General features: G+C 61.3%; 5 protein-coding genes across 7 annotated transcripts in view; 2 read left to right on the plus strand and 3 right to left on the minus strand.

The window, feature by feature from the left end:
• CHLRE_09g386838v5 (uncharacterized protein) overlaps window positions 1-1,253 on the plus strand; it is a 6,085-nt gene extending 4,832 nt beyond the window's left edge. For both annotated transcript variants that reach the window (XM_043065417.1, XM_043065418.1), the window contains exon 8: window positions 1-1,253. This exon is cut by the window's left edge and continues 1,348 nt beyond it. The gene's annotated coding sequence lies outside the window, so the exon portion shown is untranslated.
• A 534-nt stretch (window positions 1,254-1,787) lies between these two features.
• On the minus strand, window positions 1,788-6,438 carry CHLRE_09g386875v5 (uncharacterized protein). Its single transcript, XM_043065421.1, has 8 exons — window positions 6,360-6,438; window positions 6,054-6,272; window positions 5,261-5,898; window positions 5,112-5,151; window positions 4,910-5,012; window positions 4,754-4,824; window positions 3,132-3,282; window positions 1,788-3,051 (listed from the first exon to the last, which is right to left on the minus strand). The coding sequence occupies exons 1-8, from the start codon at window positions 6,360-6,362 to the stop codon at window positions 2,219-2,221; spliced, it is 2,058 nt and encodes a 685-aa protein (XP_042921066.1). The 5' UTR covers window positions 6,363-6,438; the 3' UTR covers window positions 1,788-2,218.
• Window positions 6,439-6,618: 180 nt separating this feature from the next.
• On the plus strand, window positions 6,619-12,179 carry CHLRE_09g386912v5 (uncharacterized protein). Its single transcript, XM_001694852.2, has 13 exons — window positions 6,619-6,914; window positions 7,085-7,191; window positions 7,400-7,449; window positions 8,020-8,085; window positions 8,211-8,221; window positions 8,543-8,564; window positions 8,839-8,905; window positions 9,027-9,150; window positions 9,560-9,591; window positions 9,758-9,853; window positions 10,215-10,312; window positions 10,598-10,667; window positions 11,169-12,179. Exons 1-13 carry the CDS (start codon window positions 6,797-6,799, stop codon window positions 11,280-11,282), a joined length of 975 nt encoding a protein of 324 aa, XP_001694904.1. The 5' UTR covers window positions 6,619-6,796; the 3' UTR covers window positions 11,283-12,179.
• Window positions 12,180-12,182: 3 nt separating this feature from the next.
• Window positions 12,183-15,248, minus strand: CHLRE_09g386949v5 (uncharacterized protein). The gene is made up of 6 exons (XM_001694975.2): window positions 14,746-15,248; window positions 14,401-14,445; window positions 13,988-14,121; window positions 13,707-13,854; window positions 13,417-13,523; window positions 12,183-12,951 (listed from the first exon to the last, which is right to left on the minus strand). Exons 1-6 carry the CDS (start codon window positions 14,873-14,875, stop codon window positions 12,721-12,723), a joined length of 795 nt encoding a protein of 264 aa, XP_001695027.2. The 5' UTR covers window positions 14,876-15,248; the 3' UTR covers window positions 12,183-12,720.
• A 54-nt stretch (window positions 15,249-15,302) lies between these two features.
• On the minus strand, window positions 15,303-18,854 carry CHLRE_09g386986v5 (uncharacterized protein). Of its 2 annotated transcripts, none has more exons than XM_043065422.1 (6): window positions 18,689-18,854; window positions 18,408-18,452; window positions 18,171-18,304; window positions 17,889-18,036; window positions 17,460-17,566; window positions 15,303-17,123 (listed from the first exon to the last, which is right to left on the minus strand). In XM_043065422.1, exons 1-6 carry the CDS (start codon window positions 18,810-18,812, stop codon window positions 16,914-16,916), a joined length of 768 nt encoding a protein of 255 aa, XP_042921067.1. In that variant the 5' UTR covers window positions 18,813-18,854; the 3' UTR covers window positions 15,303-16,913. The 2 variants fall into 2 exon arrangements, with proteins under 2 accessions (XP_042921067.1, XP_001695028.1); XM_001694976.2 differs by having other exon boundaries at window positions 16,430-17,123.
• Between the last annotated feature and the right edge of the window lie 10 nt (window positions 18,855-18,864).

Here is an 18,864-nt window from a genome sequence, read left to right on the forward strand (position 1 = left end):
GCACGTGTGCAATGAACTGTGGTCAGGAATGTGTATTGAGTGCCCCAACGTCGCGTTGCTGTTGAGAGGCGGGCTGGACAGAAGACGAGGTGGTCCTGGTAGTAAAGGACGTGTGCCTGCTGGGAGCCCCTGCGCGTGGTGTTGCCCTGGGAGGCCACGCGTGGTGGTGGGGCTAGGCTGGCGATCAGCAACGCCGCGCGCACGTGTGCAATGAACTGTGGTCAGGAATGTGTATTGAGTGCCCCAACGTCGCGTTGCTGTTGAGAGGCGGGCTGGACAGAAGACGAGGTGGTCCTGGTAGTAAAGGACGTGTGCCTGCTGGGAGCCCCTGCGCGTGGTGTTGCCCTGGGAGGCCACGCGTGGTGGTGGGGCTAGGCTGGCGATCAGCAACGCCGCGCGCACGTGTGCAATGAACTGTGGTCAGGAATGTGTATTGAGTGCCCCAACGTCGCGTTGCTGTTGAGAGGCGGGCTGGACAGAAGACGAGGTGGTCCTGGTAGTAAAGGACGTGTGCCTGCTGGGAGCCCCTGCGCGTGGTGTTGCCCTGGGAGGCCACGCGTGGTGGTGGGGCTAGGCTGGCGATCAGCAACGCCGCGCGCACGTGTGCAATGAACTGTGGTCAGGAATGTGTATTGAGTGCCCCAACGTCGCGTTGCTGTTGAGAGGCGGGCTGGACAGAAGACGAGGTGGTCCTGGTAGTAAAGGACGTGTGCCTGCTGGGAGCCCCTGCGCGTGGTGTTGCCCTGGGAGGCCACGCGTGGTGGTGGGGCTAGGCTGGCGATCAGCAACGCCGCGCGCACGTGTGCAATGAACTGTGGTCAGGAATGTGTATTGAGTGCCCCAACGTCGCGTTGCTGTTGAGAGGCGGGCTGGACAGAAGACGAGGTGGTCCTGGTAGTAAAGGACGTGTGCCTGCTGGGAGCCCCTGCGCGTGGTGTTGCCCTGGGAGGCCACGCGTGGTGGTGGGGCTAGGCTGGCGATCAGCAACGCCGCGCGCACGTGTGCAATGAACTGTGGTCAGGAATGTGTATTGAGTGCCCCAACGTCGCGTTGCTGTTGAGAGGCGGGCTGGACAGAAGACGAGGTGGTCCTGGTAGTAAAGAACGTGTGCCTGCTGGGAGCCCCTGCGCGTGGTGTTGCCCTGGGAGGCCACGCGTGGTGGTGGGGCTAGGCTGGCGATCAGCAACGCCACGCGCACGTGTGCAATGAACTGTGGTCAGGAATTCGCACAATGATGGCAAACAAAAACGTGTTGTGGCCTTACTACCTGTGCCGCTGCCAATGCGGCTCCACTGCTCTGACTCTGTCCTGCGAGCCCGCCCGCGGAGCTGCGCATTCTATCCCACCCAATCGACAGTGAGCTCGCGGGGCGGCGCTTCCTCCTCCCCTTCCACCTACATCCCCTGTGACTGTCCCTTTTACTAATGTCCACCATCGGGCCCGCGACACCCAATATGGCGCCATCCCTACCCCCCATCCGCCCCACTCCCCATCCACCCATTGCACTCCCCCAGCCGAGAAGCAGCACACTCCAGACCGAGGTCTATATACTGTAGGAACTTAGGCTGAGTTCACACGCACTGGCACGTTCTGCGAACATTGTTGAAGCAGGCGTCGACTCCAGTGCCCGCGTGCTGCTGCAGGATTGATAAATCGGTCAGTGGACTGTCGTCACCGCGTTTGGGTGTAAACTGTAAGTCCCTACCGTGCATGTTCTGCAACCCGGGACCCTACTTGCAAAGCACTTGCGATGCGGACGGGAGACAGGAGACGCTGACGGGAGACGCTGAGCTCTAGCATTACAAGTGTCGCCTGCTCTACACGTATCGCCTGCATTACAAGTGTCGCCTGCTCTCGCCTACGCCTCGCCTACGCCTTGCCACCGCCATCCCTGATGTTAATAAGGCATCATCTTCAGCATTCCTTGTCTCTCTCACGTCCCTTTACCCAATACCAATACAATCAGCATTCCTTGTCTCTTGCGCTCATGGATTTGGATCTAGTGTTCCCCCACCCTCCCCACCCTCAACTGCCCGCCTTCAACTGCCCGCCCGTCTGCCCCAACTTGCTGGCGGGCGCGTCCGGACTGAGCCCCGGCACAGGATCTATTTTGAAAAACGCCACCATAACCAGGTCACCATAATAACTAAAGTCGCTTTAAGTCACAATAAACGGTCTCTGCATTTCAGTGCGCACGCAGCCTCCACAGTTCGGGCCCTCACTCATACCTGCCCAGTTCGGCTGCTATAACGGAGCTGTAGTTTGCCGCCCTGTTAGCCCGTGGCCGGCGTGGTGACGTGTGCGGCGCAGCAGCCCCACGCTCGCCCACATCACCCCCACTGCTGGCCCCGCCGCGCCCACGGCGCCCTTTGCCCGCAGGCTGCCCTGCCGCGCCCTCCACTGCAGCTGGCTCGCCCGCATCACCCCCACCGCTGGCCCCGCCGCCCCCACGGCGCCCTCCTCTGCTCTTGCCCGCAGGCTGCCCTGCCGCGCCCTCCACTGCAGCTGGCTCGCCCGCATCACCCCCACCGCTGGCCCCGCCGCCCCCACGGCGCCCTCCTCTGCTCTTGCCCGCAGGCCGCCCTGCCGCGCCCTCCACTGCAGCTGGCTCCCCCGCATCACCCCCACCGCTGGCCCCGCCGCCCCCACGGCGCCCTCCTCTGCTCTTGCCCGCAGGCTGCCCTGCCGCGCCCTCCACTGCAGCTGGCTCGCCCGCATCACCCCCACCGCTGGCCCCGCCGCCCCCACGGCGCCCTCCTCTGCTCTTGCCCGCAGGCCGCCCTGCCGCGCCCTCCACTGCAGCTGGCTCGCCTGGGCCACGCTCAGGCTCACCAGCCCCGCGCCCGCCCGCAACACCCCCAGCCCCACCCCCGCTGCTGCTTGGACGTGCCTCTACCCTGCCAGCGGACCCCGCCTCCTCCTCGCCCCCCTCCTCCTGCTCAAACCCGCCAGAGGTGTCGCCCGTCTGCTGGGTCCACTCACCCCCCTCAGAGTCCTGCGCATCCTCCTCCTCCAGGTCGTCGTTGCGTTTGCTCTTGGGGCCACGACGGTCTGTGCACGGTGTTTTCCGCCATGTGTTATGCCACGGATGATAAATATGAACACGCACGGGAACTGGTTTAGAAACCTACCCTGCGTCCAAATTCTTGCAGCCTTGGCCGCCGCCTCCATCTTGTTCCTGGACCAGTCCTTGCCCAGGGCGGCATTGATTGCTGGCCACACCTCCTTGTTCTTCAGGCCCGCCGCCCGCTTTTCCTTGTACGTGGCCACCACCTCCGCCGCCTGCAGAATGCCGCGTACAGGAGATGATCGTGTTAATGAGCAGATGCACCTGCCGCACTGCACAGATGCATGCTCCTATAGTGCTAGGGTTATGGTCAAAGGCGCGCGGCGCAATTCCAAGTCCTGCCCCGTCCCGCCCGCCTGCCCAGGTCCCGCGATGGTGGCCGGCCAGCCTCCAACCCGGCCCCGGACCCCCCACCAAGGCGCACACGCAAAAGTCGAAGGTGGCGCATGCGCCTGCAACTCGCACAGATGCATGCTCCTATAGTGCTAGGGATATGGTAAAAGGCGCGCGGCGCAATTCCAAGTCCTGCCCCGTCCCGCCCGCCTGCCCAGGTCCGGCGATGGTGGCCGGCCAGCCTCCAACCCGGCCCCGGACCCCCCACCAAGGCGCACACGCAAAAGTCGAAGGTGGCGGATGCGCCTGCAACTCGCACAGATGCATGCTCCTATAGTGCTAGGGATATGGTAAAAGGCGCGCGGCGCAATTCCAAGTCCTGCCCCGTCCCGCCCGCCTGCCCAGGTCCGGCGATGGTGGCCGGCCAGCCTCCAACCCGGCCCCGGACCCCCCACCAAGGCGCACACGCAAAAGTCGAAGGTGGCGGATGCGCCTGCAATTCGCACAGATGCATGCTCCTATAGTGCTAGGGTTATGGTCAAAGGCGCGCGGCGCAATTCCAAGTCCTGCCCCGTCCCGCCCGCCTGCCCAGGTCCGGCGATGGTGGCCGGCCAGCCTCCAACCCGGCCCCGGACCCCCCACCAAGGCGCACACGCAAAAGTCGAAGGTGGCGCATGCGCCTGCAACTCGCACAGATGCATGCTCCTATAGTGCTAGGGATATGGTCAAAGGCGCGCGGCGCAATTCCAAGTCCTGCCCCGTCCCGCCCGCCTGCCCAGGTCCGGCGATGGTGGCCGGCCAGCCTCCAACCCGGCCCCGGACCCCCCACCAAGGCGCACACGCAAAAGTCGAAGGTGGCGGATGCGCCTGCAACTCGCACAGATGCATGCTCCTATAGTGCTAGGGATATGGTAAAAGGCGCGCGGCGCAATTCCAAGTCCTGCCCCGTCCCGCCCGCCTGCCCAGGTCCGGCGATGGTGGCCGGCCAGCCTCCAACCCGGCCCCGGACCCCCCACCAAGGCGCACACGCAAAAGTCGAAGGTGGCGGATGCGCCTGCAATTCGCACAGATGCATGCTCCTATAGTGCTAGGGTTATGGTCAAAGGCGCGCGGCGCAATTCCAAGTCCTGCCCCGTCCCGCCCGCCTGCCCAGGTCCGGCGATGGTGGCCGGCCAGCCTCCAACCCGGCCCCGGACCCCCCACCAAGGCGCACACGCAAAAGTCGAAGGTGGCGGATGCGCCTGCAATTCGCACAGATGCATGCTCCTATAGTGCTAGGGTTATGGTCAAAGGCGCGCGGCGCAATTCCAAGTCCTGCCCCGTCCCGCCCGCCTGCCCATATGTTTGACTCACCTCCGCATCTGTCAGCTGCCTACGGCTCTTGCTGCCAGGCTTGGGCTGCTTGTTCCCGCGCTGCGGCGCCTCTACACCGCGGGAATGAGTGACAAAAGGTGTGAGGAAAAGTAACGGGCAGTGAGCATGAGAGCGTCTTCCTTTTCCATGCCATACCTGTGCCCAGCTCGATGTTGTTGTCCTCATCACTGGCAGCCGTCACTCCGCGTGCAGTTGCCTGCCGCATGTCCCGAGCTCCAGCCGCCTGCATTCCACCCTCCTGTGAAGAGATGCGTTAGCACAAGCGCAACACAGAGGTACACGCTCATTGGCCAGCATGCGTGCACATGCAGACACATGCAAACACATGCAGGCACACCTTCCTCTGCTTGGCCGCTTCTTCACGCTCGGCCACCGCCCTGTAAGTTGTTTGCAGATACATCACCTTTGATTCAACTTGCCAAACGTGCAATATGCCGACATTCGTGTATGCCGGCAAGCAGTCCCTCTGATCCCCCGCCCGCGCACCTCTCGTAGTCCGCCTTGAAGGCGGGGTCGTGATTACACGCCCACTCAACCACGGCCGTGTGGATCGCGACGGTGCCGTGCACGTGCCCACTGGCATAGCACACCAGGGGCAGGCCATCCGGCCACCTGAGGTACACCCGGGCAGCGTGGCAGGAGCCGCCGCACTTGCAGCCCCCGCCGGAGTACTGCCACGTCTTCCACTCGCCCCGTTCCAGGCGCCCCTTGTTGCAGAGCAAGCTGGAGACCAAGCCCCCTAGACGCAGTGGCAGCTTGGCGCCTGGGCTGGTGCCCTCACCGCTGTCGCCGTCTTCTCCGCCTCCGCCAGCCCCACCACCCTCACCCTCGCCCTCGCCAACCTCCGTGCCTCCACCCTCGCTGTCGCCCTGGCCCTCCCCGCCCTCCCCGCCCTCCCCGTTCACAGCTGCACCACCCTCGCTCTGGTACTCTCGTAGGGCGGAGAGTACGAGCTGCGCACCCCTCCTAGCCCAGAACCGGATGAACTTGTTGGTAGGCAGGGAGGTGATGGGGCTGTCCTCGTCCAGGCTAGCCATGGCAGCCAGCTTGGCCTTGTACTGCGGAAACTTCTTGACTCTGACGCCATGCATGGCTTCCAGGAACTCGACGATTATGTCCTTGACCTGCGTTCAGCACACAAACGGTTGTCGACCTTCCATCACACACACCCCGGGTCTTGCTGTTGGTCGCCCGTGTCTCCCTGTCCCCTCCAGCCTCCCTGCGTCTCCCCATCCCTCCAGCCCGCCCTCCCGGATCGCCCTCTTGTCCACGAACATACCTCTTGACAGTTGCACCAGCCACTGAGGTTCACCTGGAACCTCGCGCCCAGTGTGGGGTACGTGGTCAGGGTGATGCTGCCCGGCGGAAGGCAGGCATCCTCCTCCACCGTGCGCTCACCGCTGATGAAGCGGGTGTGTTGTTCGTCAACCTCCTTGTTAAAAAGTTTAAGCTTCAGACGGCAGTTATGGCTGACGCTGGCGGCAAGCGATTTAGGTGCCTACGCAAAATGTTGCAAGGCGAAGTTCAGGCGCCTTTTCCATACGCATGAATGGGCGCATCATTCAAGAGAAACAACAAGACTTGCCATGACGCTTAGGCCCAGAGCTTGCGGGTCCACATCCGTCGCCGGAAGCGCGGTGTAGTATCCCGGGTAATGTTTTAGGATGCGATTAAGTGTGATCAGCGTATAGAGATGAGGCGTGCAGACTACAGCGCCTGCTCGCGTGTGCAAAGGGCCATGCAGGGGTCTGATGGGGGGCGATGGTGGGCCGGGAGCGCGGGGAACTTCTCTCGCGGCTTCCGGGCATGCATTTTGAGCTATTTGCATGTGGATTTGCAACTTTCGATATAGTTACGATTTGCGTGGGACCGCCCCATTCACCTAAGAAGCGGGCCTATTGGCCGCCCCACCCGCTGGTAAATTGCGAGTGGGGCGCGCGTCCTAGCTGGATTTAGGCCATCTGTTTTTGATTAAAATTGCAAGTCCGTGTGTCGCGCTCCCCTAAACGTTGGCGCGCCATAATGGCGATTGATAAAGCACCGACAAATGTGCGAATTTGGAGCGATGGCGTCACGGAGAAGGGCAAGCAAAGCATCTTCTCATCGCTGGTGGCTATGTTGACGCTCTTCATCTACTGTGGTGAGTTTGTAGAGGCCGGATAAGTCGACGCGAACCGCGCTCCCAGAGGGCGTCGAAAAGTTTCGTTGGCAACCTGCGGGGATGGCGCGTGTGAACCGTCACGCTCGTGCCAATCGACGCCACCTGGCCGGCGGCCACCTCCCTGCGGCACCCGTCCCCGCCTGGATCAGGCTGGATGCATGTGCTGCTGGCGCTTGTGATCCTGTCCTTCTGGTACCGCTGGGCGCTGGTGACGGTGCTGCTGCTGTACTCCACCCTGCTGCTGCCGCCTAAGCCGGTGCGTGTGCGGGAAGCTCCGCCGACGGGCAGCGGCTCCACTGCCGCAGGGCCCAGTCGCATGGCTGAAGTGCTACTTGTGTGGATCGGGTGGTATGCTGTCGGGGCTGCCGTTAACCACTGCATTTGGACGTATGGAAGCGGTCCCTGAAGCAGTCCCAAAGACCGCATAGTGATTCTTGGACCCCTATTCGTGTTCGCGCGTGCAGGTGCTGTGGGGACCGGTCTGTCGCTCCTGGATCTTCCAGACCTGGCGGGAGTGAGTGCTGGGAATCCTTGTGGGTCATTAGGGGCTAGCGGCCTGGTCGTGCCGCGCCAGGTGGACAGGGACTGCATTCTGCATGCGTGCAGGCTGGAGCAGCGGTGGAGGCAGCGGCAGAGCGGCGGCAGGCAGGCAGCATGGCCCATGAGGGAGCCAGACACGTAGCAGTACCAGCAGTACCCAAAAGCAAAAAAAGAGTCGTGTAGCGGCAGCGGCGAGCTACCAGTCAGCTGACAATGACATAAGAGAGCCAAGCACAAAGAAGGGCCGACCGTGCTACTGGCATCTCGCTTTAGGGCAGGCAGGGCTGGGCGGGCGAGCTCCGCAGCACGCACTCCAAAAGCGTCTGGGGAAGGGCGTACGCGGCCTGGCCGTAGTCAGGCGCCGCGTGCTAGTAGCCAGTGAACTACCGGCGCCGCGCTCACCCCTTGAAGTCGACGACGTCGGGCAGGGGAACCGGTCGGGTTGCGGGGTGTGGACCTCGCCAACGTATCTAACCCCGCCCCTGCCCCTACTTGCTTCTGAAAGGTGTTGAATCACCTCCGTCCACCCGCCGCCTCTCGCCAGGTACTTCAAGTTCTCTTACGTGTTTGATGAGGTGCTGGACTCGAAGAAGAAGTACATCTTCGCGGAGTAAGTTTTGCGAGGTGGACATGTGGTTGCCGCCTTCAAGGCTACACACAGCTAGGGTTCCATCCTTGTGGCTGCCATTTGCTACACCTGCGGATGCTGACACCCTTTGTCGCCCTTTCTTGCAGGTTCCCGCACGGTGAGCTGTCGTGGAGGCGTAGGAGTAGCAGCGGCAGATGTGGTTTGCGCGCGTGCATGGGACTTGGCCTGGATCTATGTTGGTACCCAGGTTTACTAGTTAAGGGTTTCTCGGGAGCGTGCGCTCTAGGAGCTCTGCCAGCTACTGGTGCTGCGTTGCTTGCCGTGCTGCCGAGCACAATGGGAATGGAACCGTTGCGGCTGGGCCCATAACTTCCTGACGTACCCGTGCACTGCGTTGTACCCTGTGCATCAAGCACCTTACGGAACCTCTGACTGCCCCACCCGCCGCCCACCGCTACCGCCTACCTTCCAAAACCAGGTGTCTTCCCCATGGGCCCACTGTGAGTTCTGCGTTTTGCGTGCGCCTGGTTCTACGTCACGGATTCTTGGAAAGGGTTAGCGCTGGGTACGAGGGGCGATTGACGCATTTGGTAACGCTTTGACGCACTGGGAGAACGAGCGGCGCTGAACCTCACCGTTGCCGCGGCCGCCATCACATTAGCGGGCGCACCAGTAGCGACCACAGCTACTGCCACGCCATGCCGGGTCATCCTTCGTTCTGGCCGCCGTCCATGCCCTGGCCCTCCTCACGGGTTTGCGCATGTGCACCCGCAGCATTGGCGCCACAGAATGCCAGATCATGTTTCCCGGCTTTGACATCTTCGGGCTGGCGGCGAATGTGGTGAGTGCCTGTCCGTGGCCTTGTGGCTGGTCGTTTTTTTGAGCTTTGGCGATTTGCTTTGTGTGAGAGAGTAGCTGCCTGACTTGTCCACGCCTGAGATCTTTGGCGTTTACACTCCCAGGTGTTCACGGTCCCCTTCTGGCGGCATTTCGTGGCGTGGCTGGGCTCCGTGCCGGCCACCACACGCGACTTCAAGCGGGTGCTGAAGCAAGGAAGCGTGGCGGTCATCGTGGGAGGCATCGCAGGTGCGTGGCGGCTGGCGGCTGCTAGTGGCTGTGTGGTGGTGCTAGGCGTGTGCGTGTGGGTCGGTGTAACTGGAGCTTGGCTGGGGTGTGTATGGGCGTCAGCACATAAGCAGGGTTCTGTCAAGGACAGATGCCGCTGCGGCGATGTGCTAGCAGGGAGGTTAGTTAGGCATGGGACCGTGCTATATGGGGTACGCAAGGGTTTTGCCCGGCATTACCTAGACGCAAGCTCGGGGTTGGCTGTCGAAGAAGATGGCCAATGTGGGGCTACGAGGGTGCCGGGCTGTACCTGCGGTCCACATGCACGTGTGGTGCGGGCGGCATCGCCACCAGCAGTCGGCTGCCGAGCTTGCAGCGAGAACCACTGACTCTGGTGTATGTCACCGACCCCGCCGCACCCCGCCCGCAGAGATGTACATGCAGAGCCCCACGAAGGAGCAGGTGACGAGGCGGGCGCCGGCGGGTGTGCGGGGCACCACCGGCAGCCAATGTGCCGCCGTGTCGCATGTTGCCAGTCGTAAACAGCTGATCGGATGCAATGCGATGCGATGTGCGTCAAGCAGTATGCGCTATGGCTGACGCACGTGTCTGCCGTACGATCGAACAGATCATGTTGAAGGACCGCAAGGGCTTTGTTCGTGTGGCGGTGGAGGAGGGCGTGGATGGCGGCATCGTGCCGGTCTACCACTTTGGCAACTCTCAGGTGGGTGTGAAGCTCCGGACAAGGGAGCGAGCGCACGTGGGGGCGAGCGTACGTACATGGGAGCGGGAGGAGGAAGCGAGCGCGGGAATGTAATTAAATTTGGCCGTGCGCTGCCAACAGCCACTGAGGGCTTGCTCAGCTGCGCTCCCGGCTTAGCGCCGCCTACCCATAGCCTTGCAGCCTGGCCTCACGCACCAATAGGTACCGCCTGCCCACCTGCATCTATCCACGTACGCCTGTTTCCGTCTTTCGCTTCGGCTTTCCCTGCTCCACGCGCCCCGGCGCGGACCTGCAAATGGGCTCGGCCACAAGGCCTCCTCCCCTCCACCAACACTTCCACCTCCACCTCCCGCGCCCCCAGGTGCTGGACTTCGGCCCCCAGGCCATGGCCAGTGTGTCCCGCCGGCTGCGTGCGGCCCTGGGCTTCCTGTACGGAGTGGCCTACCTGCCCCTGCCCAGGTGCGTGTGCGTATATGCGTGTGCTTGTGCGTGTGCGTGTGCGTGTGCGTGTGCGTGTGCGTGTGCGTGTGCGTGTGTGTGTGTGTGTGTGTGCGTGCGTGTGCGCGTGTGTGCGCGTGCGTGTGGGCCCCGCACTTGCATGTTGTGCGGTATCGCGCATGTATGTGTGTCGCTCCTGTATCCGCCCTGCAAGCCCGCAGCACCGCGGCCTGCTGCTTATGCTGCCTCGCCCGCTCACCCGGTGCCGTCCGCACGGCTGCGCCTCCCTTGCACTCATGGACACAGGCGCCGCAACATTTACATGGTGTGCGGCAAGCCCGTTCCCGTCACGCGCACCGCCCGCGACGACCCCAAGGTGTGTATGTGTGTGTTAAAGAGCACAAGGAAAACATTGCGCAAAGACAGTATGCGATGCAGCAAAGCGACTGTTTACGGATGTTACATGAACTTACCTCGCATGCCCGCTGCGGTGAGCCGCCGGCCTTACCAACCGGAAATCGCGCAACCCCCGCTACTCAAACCTCGAGGGGGCATTAGCGTCCACACGCTCTCAAGGGTGCAAACCCAAGCATGTGCTCACGGTACCGTGTGTGTGTATGTATGTGTGCATGTGTGTGTTGGTGGGCGGGGGCGGTTGAAGCGTTGTTGGGGCCTGCAGGGCAATTCGTCAAGCCCCAGGGCGCATGACGAATTGACAAGAGCATTGCCGGCTAGGTCGGCTCCGTATGCATGCGTCCTCTGGCCGACATACCAGTCCTTAAGCCCCTTGCTCGAGCACGACCCCTATCCGTTTTGCCCCCAAACAATGGTACCACCGTCTCCTGCCTGCCTTCCACCCTGTATCCCGCCGCCGCAGTTTGAGGAGGTGGTTGACGCCACTCACGCCGCTGTGATGGCGGCCCTGCAGGAGGCCTACGACCGCCACAAGACCGAGTACGGCTGGGCCGACCGACCGCTGGTCATCAGCTGAGCGGGCGGCGGTTGAATGGCTGGGATCTGTTGCTGGTGCTGATTTGTAAGTGTGGCTTGGCGCAATACAGGCGGCGGCAGCAGTGGCGGCGGCAGCACCCAGGGTAGCAGGAGCTGCGCAGCCGAAAGTGAAGGCGCTGGGAGAGTTGTGCGTGCAACACAGAGAGGGAGGGAAAGGGCGACCAGAGGCCAAGGGGAGACCACGCAGCGCGTCGCAGCGACATGGGCATGCGTAGTGTGCTGACGGCCGCAGTCTGAGAGGGAAGTGTGAAAGTCAGGAATGAGGCTTTCTGGGGACGCACGCGCGCATGCATGGCCTCAGCTGGTGGCCATGACTCCGGTGCGGGACTGCGGGCATAGGTTCCGTTCCTAGTTGAGGCGTTACACATGAGGCGTTACAGGGTGTTGCGTGTTGCGGTGAAGACTTCTGAGTTGCTATGCTGAGGGTCATGAGGGGCACAGCAAGAAAACCTTGCGGCGAGTGCAGAGACCTGTACAGGAGTTTTGCAGTGTTGCCCCAACAAGGAAGTTTGTGCGTGGTGAAGCTTTTGCTGTGCGGTCTGCTGGTTGGGAGGTCTGCCGTCTGCACCATGCATTCATGAGGCAAAAGGCATACGTACGCACGAGCACATCAAGAGGAAAGCTTCAAGGTATGCTACGGCATGGGTGCGTGTGGGTGTTTGTCATCAGAGCCTGTGGTCGCCATGGAAAGGCACTACTGGCTGTGTGGGGATTGAGACTGGGTAACCGGTAACGAGGCATAACGGCACAAGGCCGGGAGTGGGTAAAGTGGGCGTTGGAACTGATGTGGTGTTGCTGTGGCGTCACCAGCTGGCGCAGGCACTTCCATCAAACTGAATCGGTTGATGTTATATCCGCTGTGTAAGTTTAATTGCTTGCATGCTGTCCCGAGCACGACAAGATAAGTGGGCTGAGCCAGGTATCTAGTCTGAGGCCGCAAGCGTCTACCTCATCTCCCGGACGTAGCCGGGGCCGGTTTGTACAGGCACGGCCCGCCGTCCTGTGTCCAGCCACGTTCCGCCGTCAGGCAACAGTACAGCCAGCAATCAACCAAACAGAAAGATATCCGCTAGCCACAACAATTCTCACTGCTGCGTGCGGCCTACCATACACTGTGCTGCGCTATGCTCGCCAGCAAAGACCTTGACTGGACACCGGCCGGCCTCAACCTGCGCGCCGGCGCCGCTTCTTGAGCGGCGTCGCGCTCTCCTCCTCCACGTGGCTCAGCCCAGCGTGGGGTTACAGTATTAAGCATGTACACACATATGTTCCCAGCTGACCCTGTCGCCGCGCCCGCCCCCGCAATACCTATTGTTACACCGTCCGGGTGCATGCGGCCTCCCAGCTCACTCCAAATGCATGTGCATGCATGTCGAGGCTTCGCAACCTACCTAACCTACCAGCTACCTGGCTCGCACTCACACCAGGCGGTGAGGGGCAAAGGCAATGCGGCGCGCGAGAGGTGCTCCCTGGGGCGAGACCTTGAGCAGCTGAAACAGCTGCAGTACTGTGTCCACGGGCGGCAGGCCTCCCGCGCCCGCCTCGTTGGCGTACGCCTGCAGTGCCAGCAGGCCCTGGGGTTTCTTGGTGGACAGCACGTGCGACACGTCCAGCTGGCCGGCAACCACGCCATTGAGCGTCTCGGCGGCCTGCGCGGGAGTGAGGAGTTAGGAGTTAACAAGGCGAGAATAGATGGATTAGGTAGATGGAGCACGAGGAGCATTCACAAGTTGAGGTACGTATCGTGCACGTTGGGGCCAGGCACTGGGCCAGGCATGTATCGTATGCCACCCCAGCAGGGGCACCTGTGAGGGACATCCCTGCACCCCAGTATTCCATCGCTCCTGCCCAGGCACTACTAGTTCTCAGTGTTACCGGCGCCATCCTGTTACCTCGGAAATGGGGCGGGGCCACACGCGCGCGTGGATGGCTTATCAAACAACCCCTACGGCCCTTTTTACCGTACTCCTGCCCTGCCGTTGCAAATTGTTTGTCATCTGCTGGGTTCTGGGAATCAGCTGCACCCTACGGGACTTTACCAACCTGCCTTGACACTGTCCCATCACACACCTACGGCCCTATATACCGTACTCGTTCCCTACACTCTTCCCTACCTGCGCCACGTACACCAGACTAGCCACGTCGCTGCTCTCCTCCTCAAGCACGCGCACCGCGGCGGCCCTGTCGGTGACGTTCAGGATGGAGGCCAGCCACAGCGTACCTGCACAGGCAGTGCGTCAGTTGGTTTGTATGCGACAGAAGGCAGGTGCGGTGGCTGGGGACAGGGTGTGCATGTACGTGCGTACGGCAGTGCGTGCCAAGTGTCCGAGCTGAATGGCGCGAACATCGGCGCGAGGTTCCGAAAGTAGCATGGGTGTAATGCCAGATGGGCCCACGCACTCACCTTTGGTTGCGTCAGCAATGGACTCGGTGTACGGGAAGAAGGCGCGGTTCTTCCACACCTCGAACGGCTGAGAGTAGGCGCGGCCAGGCTGCCTGGACACGCACTGGGAGTAGTTGGTGTAGGCGATGACACTGGGGAAGTCGTACACCTGGCGGGCGGGCATGGAGCGCGGGGCGGGGAATTTGGTAGGGGAGCGAGGGCATACAGGCGGACAGGGGTCAGAAACTCGTCAAGTCACACGCAAGGGTAGGTACGGCAATCGACACGCCCTCCGCCCTCACCTTGATGTGGCTGCCCCACAGCGGGCTGTTGCGCTGGTCCTCGCTGCTGCCCGTGATTCCCGCCACATAGAATTCCTTGCAGGCCAGGGACACAGACACCTCGGCGGCCTGGAGGTCGGTGATGTTGGCGGTGGCTGCAGCAGGTTGGGGCGGGGAAGGCGATCAGCAGAGAGCGAGCGCGGGGGCAGGCAGCAAGCAGGAGAAGGAGGGTAACGACGTAGGCGGATAGGCTGCAACGGCCATGCGCCGACGACACGCGTCAACGGTACCTGAGGGGTAGACTCACAGCTTTAAATACATACGGTATCTAACAAACGAGGCACAACTACAGTAAGCACGCAGGGCGCCCGCATATGGACGCACATGGCGGCGGCAGACCATGACACCTGATGTGCGTGCCTGAGTGCGCTCACCGTTCCACTTGGTGATGGAGATGAGGCGGTAGGCGGTGGGTGCGGCTGCGAAACAACACGGCGGGCACAGGCGGGCCGGTCAGCTGCACGCGTCGCTTGCGTGGGGTTAGCCACGGGAAAAAACGGTTGATTCGCGAGCGGCGAAAACTGCAAGCTCACTCCCGATTTGCCTAAGCGACAGCACCAGGAAAATGATGCACCATCAAGCCAACTAGCCGAATGCTGCTGGCGGAACGGCAAGCACCAGCATGGAAGCCAAGCGTCTTGATGCCTGGTGAGAGAAAGTCTGCTTGGTGCAACCGCGTCCTGGGCCAGCTTTAAGGCGTGACTGAGGTGTCATCTTACCGGGTTTTCTTGGTGCTGGTGCCTTCCGATGCGGGGGCGGGTACTTGCCGGCAGAGACGATGCTCGCAAAGGCAACTGCCATGGCAAGGACGACCAGCAGCCAGCGTGCCATCTTGTGCGATTGCAGCATCGTGGTTCTGGCTGCTGTATGAAGCTGTGTATAAGGACTTTTTACCAGCAGGCTTGCCGAATTTTTGTGGGCCCCGCTGCAAATATATATGCACTTAAAGTACCAATCAAGACGCGAGGCCTGCCGATGAGTATTGTCGCTTGCGTAGTAGTTCCGAACCCTCTATAGTACAAAGTAAGCTAAAGACAAGGCTATGGAAACTCTGGACACAAGCGATCCCTACCTGCACACGGCGTTCGCAAATTTCCGACTGGCGGTTGGAACGTCATTCTTAAAGCGATGAACAAAGGGTCTTAGCTTTTAAGGAGCCTTGAAATCTGACTGCTGAGCCCCGCACAAAGCAAGAACAAGAAAATTGATGCTTGGGGCTGGCGACATGGCGGTTGGCGAGGCGGTCTTGGGCAGGGTATGGAACGTACTGTGCGCCATTACTGATCATGATCACCAGGCATGGCATTATCGGAACTGGCTACTATCCCTGAACCATTCGAACGCGCAGCCAAACCCGCTCAGCAGCACGCCGACTACTTTGCCATGCCAACTAACCCAGTATCAATACCCCGGGCGTACGTGCGGGCGTACATGCCCAGACACGCCGCACCGTCCAAAGCCCAACCCATCCCGAATGCCTGTGCACGGCATATGTATGCTACTGACAGCTATTATGGACCCTGGGGCTACCCGCCCGCTCGTTGAAATTGCGAAATGCAGCGACATGCGCCGACTTTGTGCACGTGAAGAGCTCCTGTTAGCCCCTGTAGAGACGTCCTAGCCCCTATTTATAGTCAGCATTAGACACAGCAATAATGAAGCATTGAGGAAATGGCTGCTTGAGGAACCCCGTGCCGGTCGCCATGTTGCCGGTTTTGAGAGCCGCACATTTTGACCTGGGATACTCTCCAGAGTGGTATAATGATTTAATATAGTACATTGAAGCAGTCATGGTCCACTTCAGCGCACTTTGGCTCGACCGTGCCGGCACGTACCCAGACTCGGACTGCGTAGTGCTGCCAAGACCAGCCCATTTCGACCTCAGGCGAGCACGGACTGCCCTTCCAGCGAGTCAATGCTATATATACGGAGGGATTGGGAGCGTGGGGGACTCAGGGGGGACGAGTTTGGCGTCGGGGAAACCCCCTTTCCGCCCCCAAGGCCCCCCGCACGGGAAGGGCTGTACGGCAGTGGTAGGACTGCCGGATGGTGAATCTGACACGACAATAAGCGAGGCCAAGGATTGTGGTGCGGTGCCCAAAATTGAAGTGAACCCGGGTTGACGCACGGGTAATTCATCACATCCAGCGCACGCAAAGGTAGGCAGAAGACGCCAGAAGAGGTTGTCATCGCTAGCAGGCAGAGAAGGCCAGTCAAGAACACGAATCGAAAGCAGACATGATGCCTCAAGTTGAACCAGAACCGCTGCGGTAACGTTAACGAACTGACCGTACGTGTGGTCTTGCTGGGATTGTACGTCCTTCTTCCTGCTATCTTCTCCCTCGGCTCATCTGCTGCCTCAGGATAAAGCAGGTGTGTCACTGAATTAAGCCACAACAGCATCCAGTACTCATGTTACAATAATGTACCGGCTCAAAGCGGACCTAGCTTTGAATCTATATCACCGCCACTAGCACGGGCCGCAAACAGTCACGGCATCTGCATGCACTGTGCATATGTACAAGTGTAAGTACGTTTACGCATGTTGCTTTAAACTACTGAGAGAGCGTTGCACATGCAGGCCCTGCATATCTACGGTATCCATAGATAGGAGGTGTACTCTGGGTCCGAACTGTACTGCTGGCTGAGCCAACGACGCCACGCCACTGTGCTATTGGGCACTCGGTGGAACCTGTGAGGGTCGCACCTGTGGCGACGGATCGCCACTGCCTACAGAGGGGCTCTCCATCTGCCTACACTATTATCTTGCTAACCCATCCAATCCCGCTGGCCCGCTATCCAGGAGCCGCGGCATGTAGGCAAGCCACGCAGACGGCAGCCAGCGCGCTGACTGCACCACGACTATCCCTTGACCGCCTCTCGCTCCTTACACCAGGCGGTTGGGCGCGAAGGCGATGCGGCGCACCACCTTGATCAGCGGGCCCAACTGCACCAGCGTGTCCAGAGGGGGCAGGCCTCCCGCGCCCGCCTCGTTGGCGTACGCCTGCAGTGCCAGCAGGCCCTGGGGTTTCTTGGTGGACAGCACGTGCGACACGTCCAGCTGGGCCGCGACCACGCCGTTGAGCGTCTCGGCGGCCTGCATGGGAGGAGGAAGCGGCAATGCGGGTTGGGATGGAGAGTGAGAGGGTTGCGCAGTTGATGAGTGGAGCGAGGGGAGAGTTGTCATGCGCAGATCCCACAATTTGCAAGCATCCCAGCCCAGCCGCCTGAGGGATTGCCGGGTACGACGGATCCCATGCATCGCACAGCAGCAGCAACTATAGCCAAGCACTGCCCGCGCCTCATCCGCACTTGAGCTCTGACAACTGACTTCGCTACACGCCCGCCACCTATGTCGTCGTCTGCACCATGGGCCGGCAGTCTGCACCCCTGGCCCGCGCACCCTACTCCATCCGCCGCCGCCCTGCCTCACCTGTGCCACTGCCAGGAGGCTGGCGACCTGGCTGTTGACGTCCTTGAAGATGCCCACGGCGGCGGCGCGGTCGGTCACGTTGAGGATGGAGGCGCTCCACAGCGTGCCTGTTAAAGCAAGGACGGGCGGGTTTGTCCGGGTGGTGTCATGATTATGTCGTGCGTGTTAACGGTTGGTGGCAGGTACCGCGGGGTCCATGAGAGAAAGGGCCACAGCCTGCATGTTGGGCGCACAGCGCGCGATGCATCTGCTGGTAGCGCTAGTAGCGCGGCACAGACCCTGACCTTGCTTGACAGTGGTCACTCGTGGTAGCACTTGCTTTCCAATATCGTCCCGCTGCCCAGCTCCCATGCCCCAGTCATCGAAGTGCGAGAACTGTGGCGAACGCGGAGCGCGGTGCCCCTGGGACTGCCGCGCGCCTGCACTCACCCTTGGTTGCGTCAGCGATGGACTCAGTGTAGGGGAAGAAGGCGCGGTTCTTCCACACCTCGAACGGCTGAGAGTAGGCGCGGCCAGGCTGCCTGGACACGCACTGGGAGTAGTTGGTGTAGGCGATGACACTGGGGAAGTCGTACACCTGGCGAGTGGGCATGGAGCGCGGGGCGGGGAATTGGTAGGGGAGCGAGGGCATACAGGCGGACAGCGTAGGTGTCAGAAACTCGTCAAGTCACACGCAAGGGTAAGTACGGCAATCGACACGCCCTCCCTCACCTTGATGTGGCTGCCCCACAGCGGGCTGTTGCGCTGGTCCTCGCTGCTGCCCGTGATTCCTGCCACGTAAAATTCCTTGCAGGCCAGGGACACAGACACCTCGGCGGCCTGGAGGTCGGTGATGTTGGCGGTGGCTGCAATGGGTAGGAGAGGTCCGGTGAGGAATCTGGGGCGGGCAAGACTTTGTGGCGTGTCATGAGAGCCGATAAGAGCCGTAAAGCGCCTGAGCGCGCTCACCGTTCCACTTCGTAATGGAGATGAGGCGGTAGGCGGCCGGGCCAGCTGCAAGCAAAGCACCATCGCCGGAAGAAGATAAGTCACGCTCTCAAACTCAAAGAGCAGTCACGAGGGTTGGTTTGGGACATGCAGTGGCATGATGTCGCGATAACATGAAGCATCGATACCGTTGCCTCGTCTCAAATGCGAGGTAGGCCGAGGCCAATGGCATGTTCCCGTATCAACCGCTTGACCCACGCCTGGACCTTCAGCCAGCCCCTTACAAATTTGCATGTTCTTACCAGGCTTCTTTGGCGGCGGGGCCTTCCGGTGCGGGGGCGGATACTTGCTTGCGGACGCGGTGGCCATGGCCGCGAGAGCAACCGCCAGTGCGAGCGCCAGCACGGCGCGTGAATTGAGCTTCATGGCCACTCCAGAGATCGAAGACACAAGTGTGGCAATGACTTCTAATGATCAC

The sequence above is a fragment of the Chlamydomonas reinhardtii genome, chromosome 9 (genome assembly GCF_000002595.2).
Source record: "Chlamydomonas reinhardtii strain CC-503 cw92 mt+ chromosome 9, whole genome shotgun sequence".
Taxonomy (NCBI): Eukaryota; Viridiplantae; Chlorophyta; class Chlorophyceae; order Chlamydomonadales; family Chlamydomonadaceae; genus Chlamydomonas; species Chlamydomonas reinhardtii.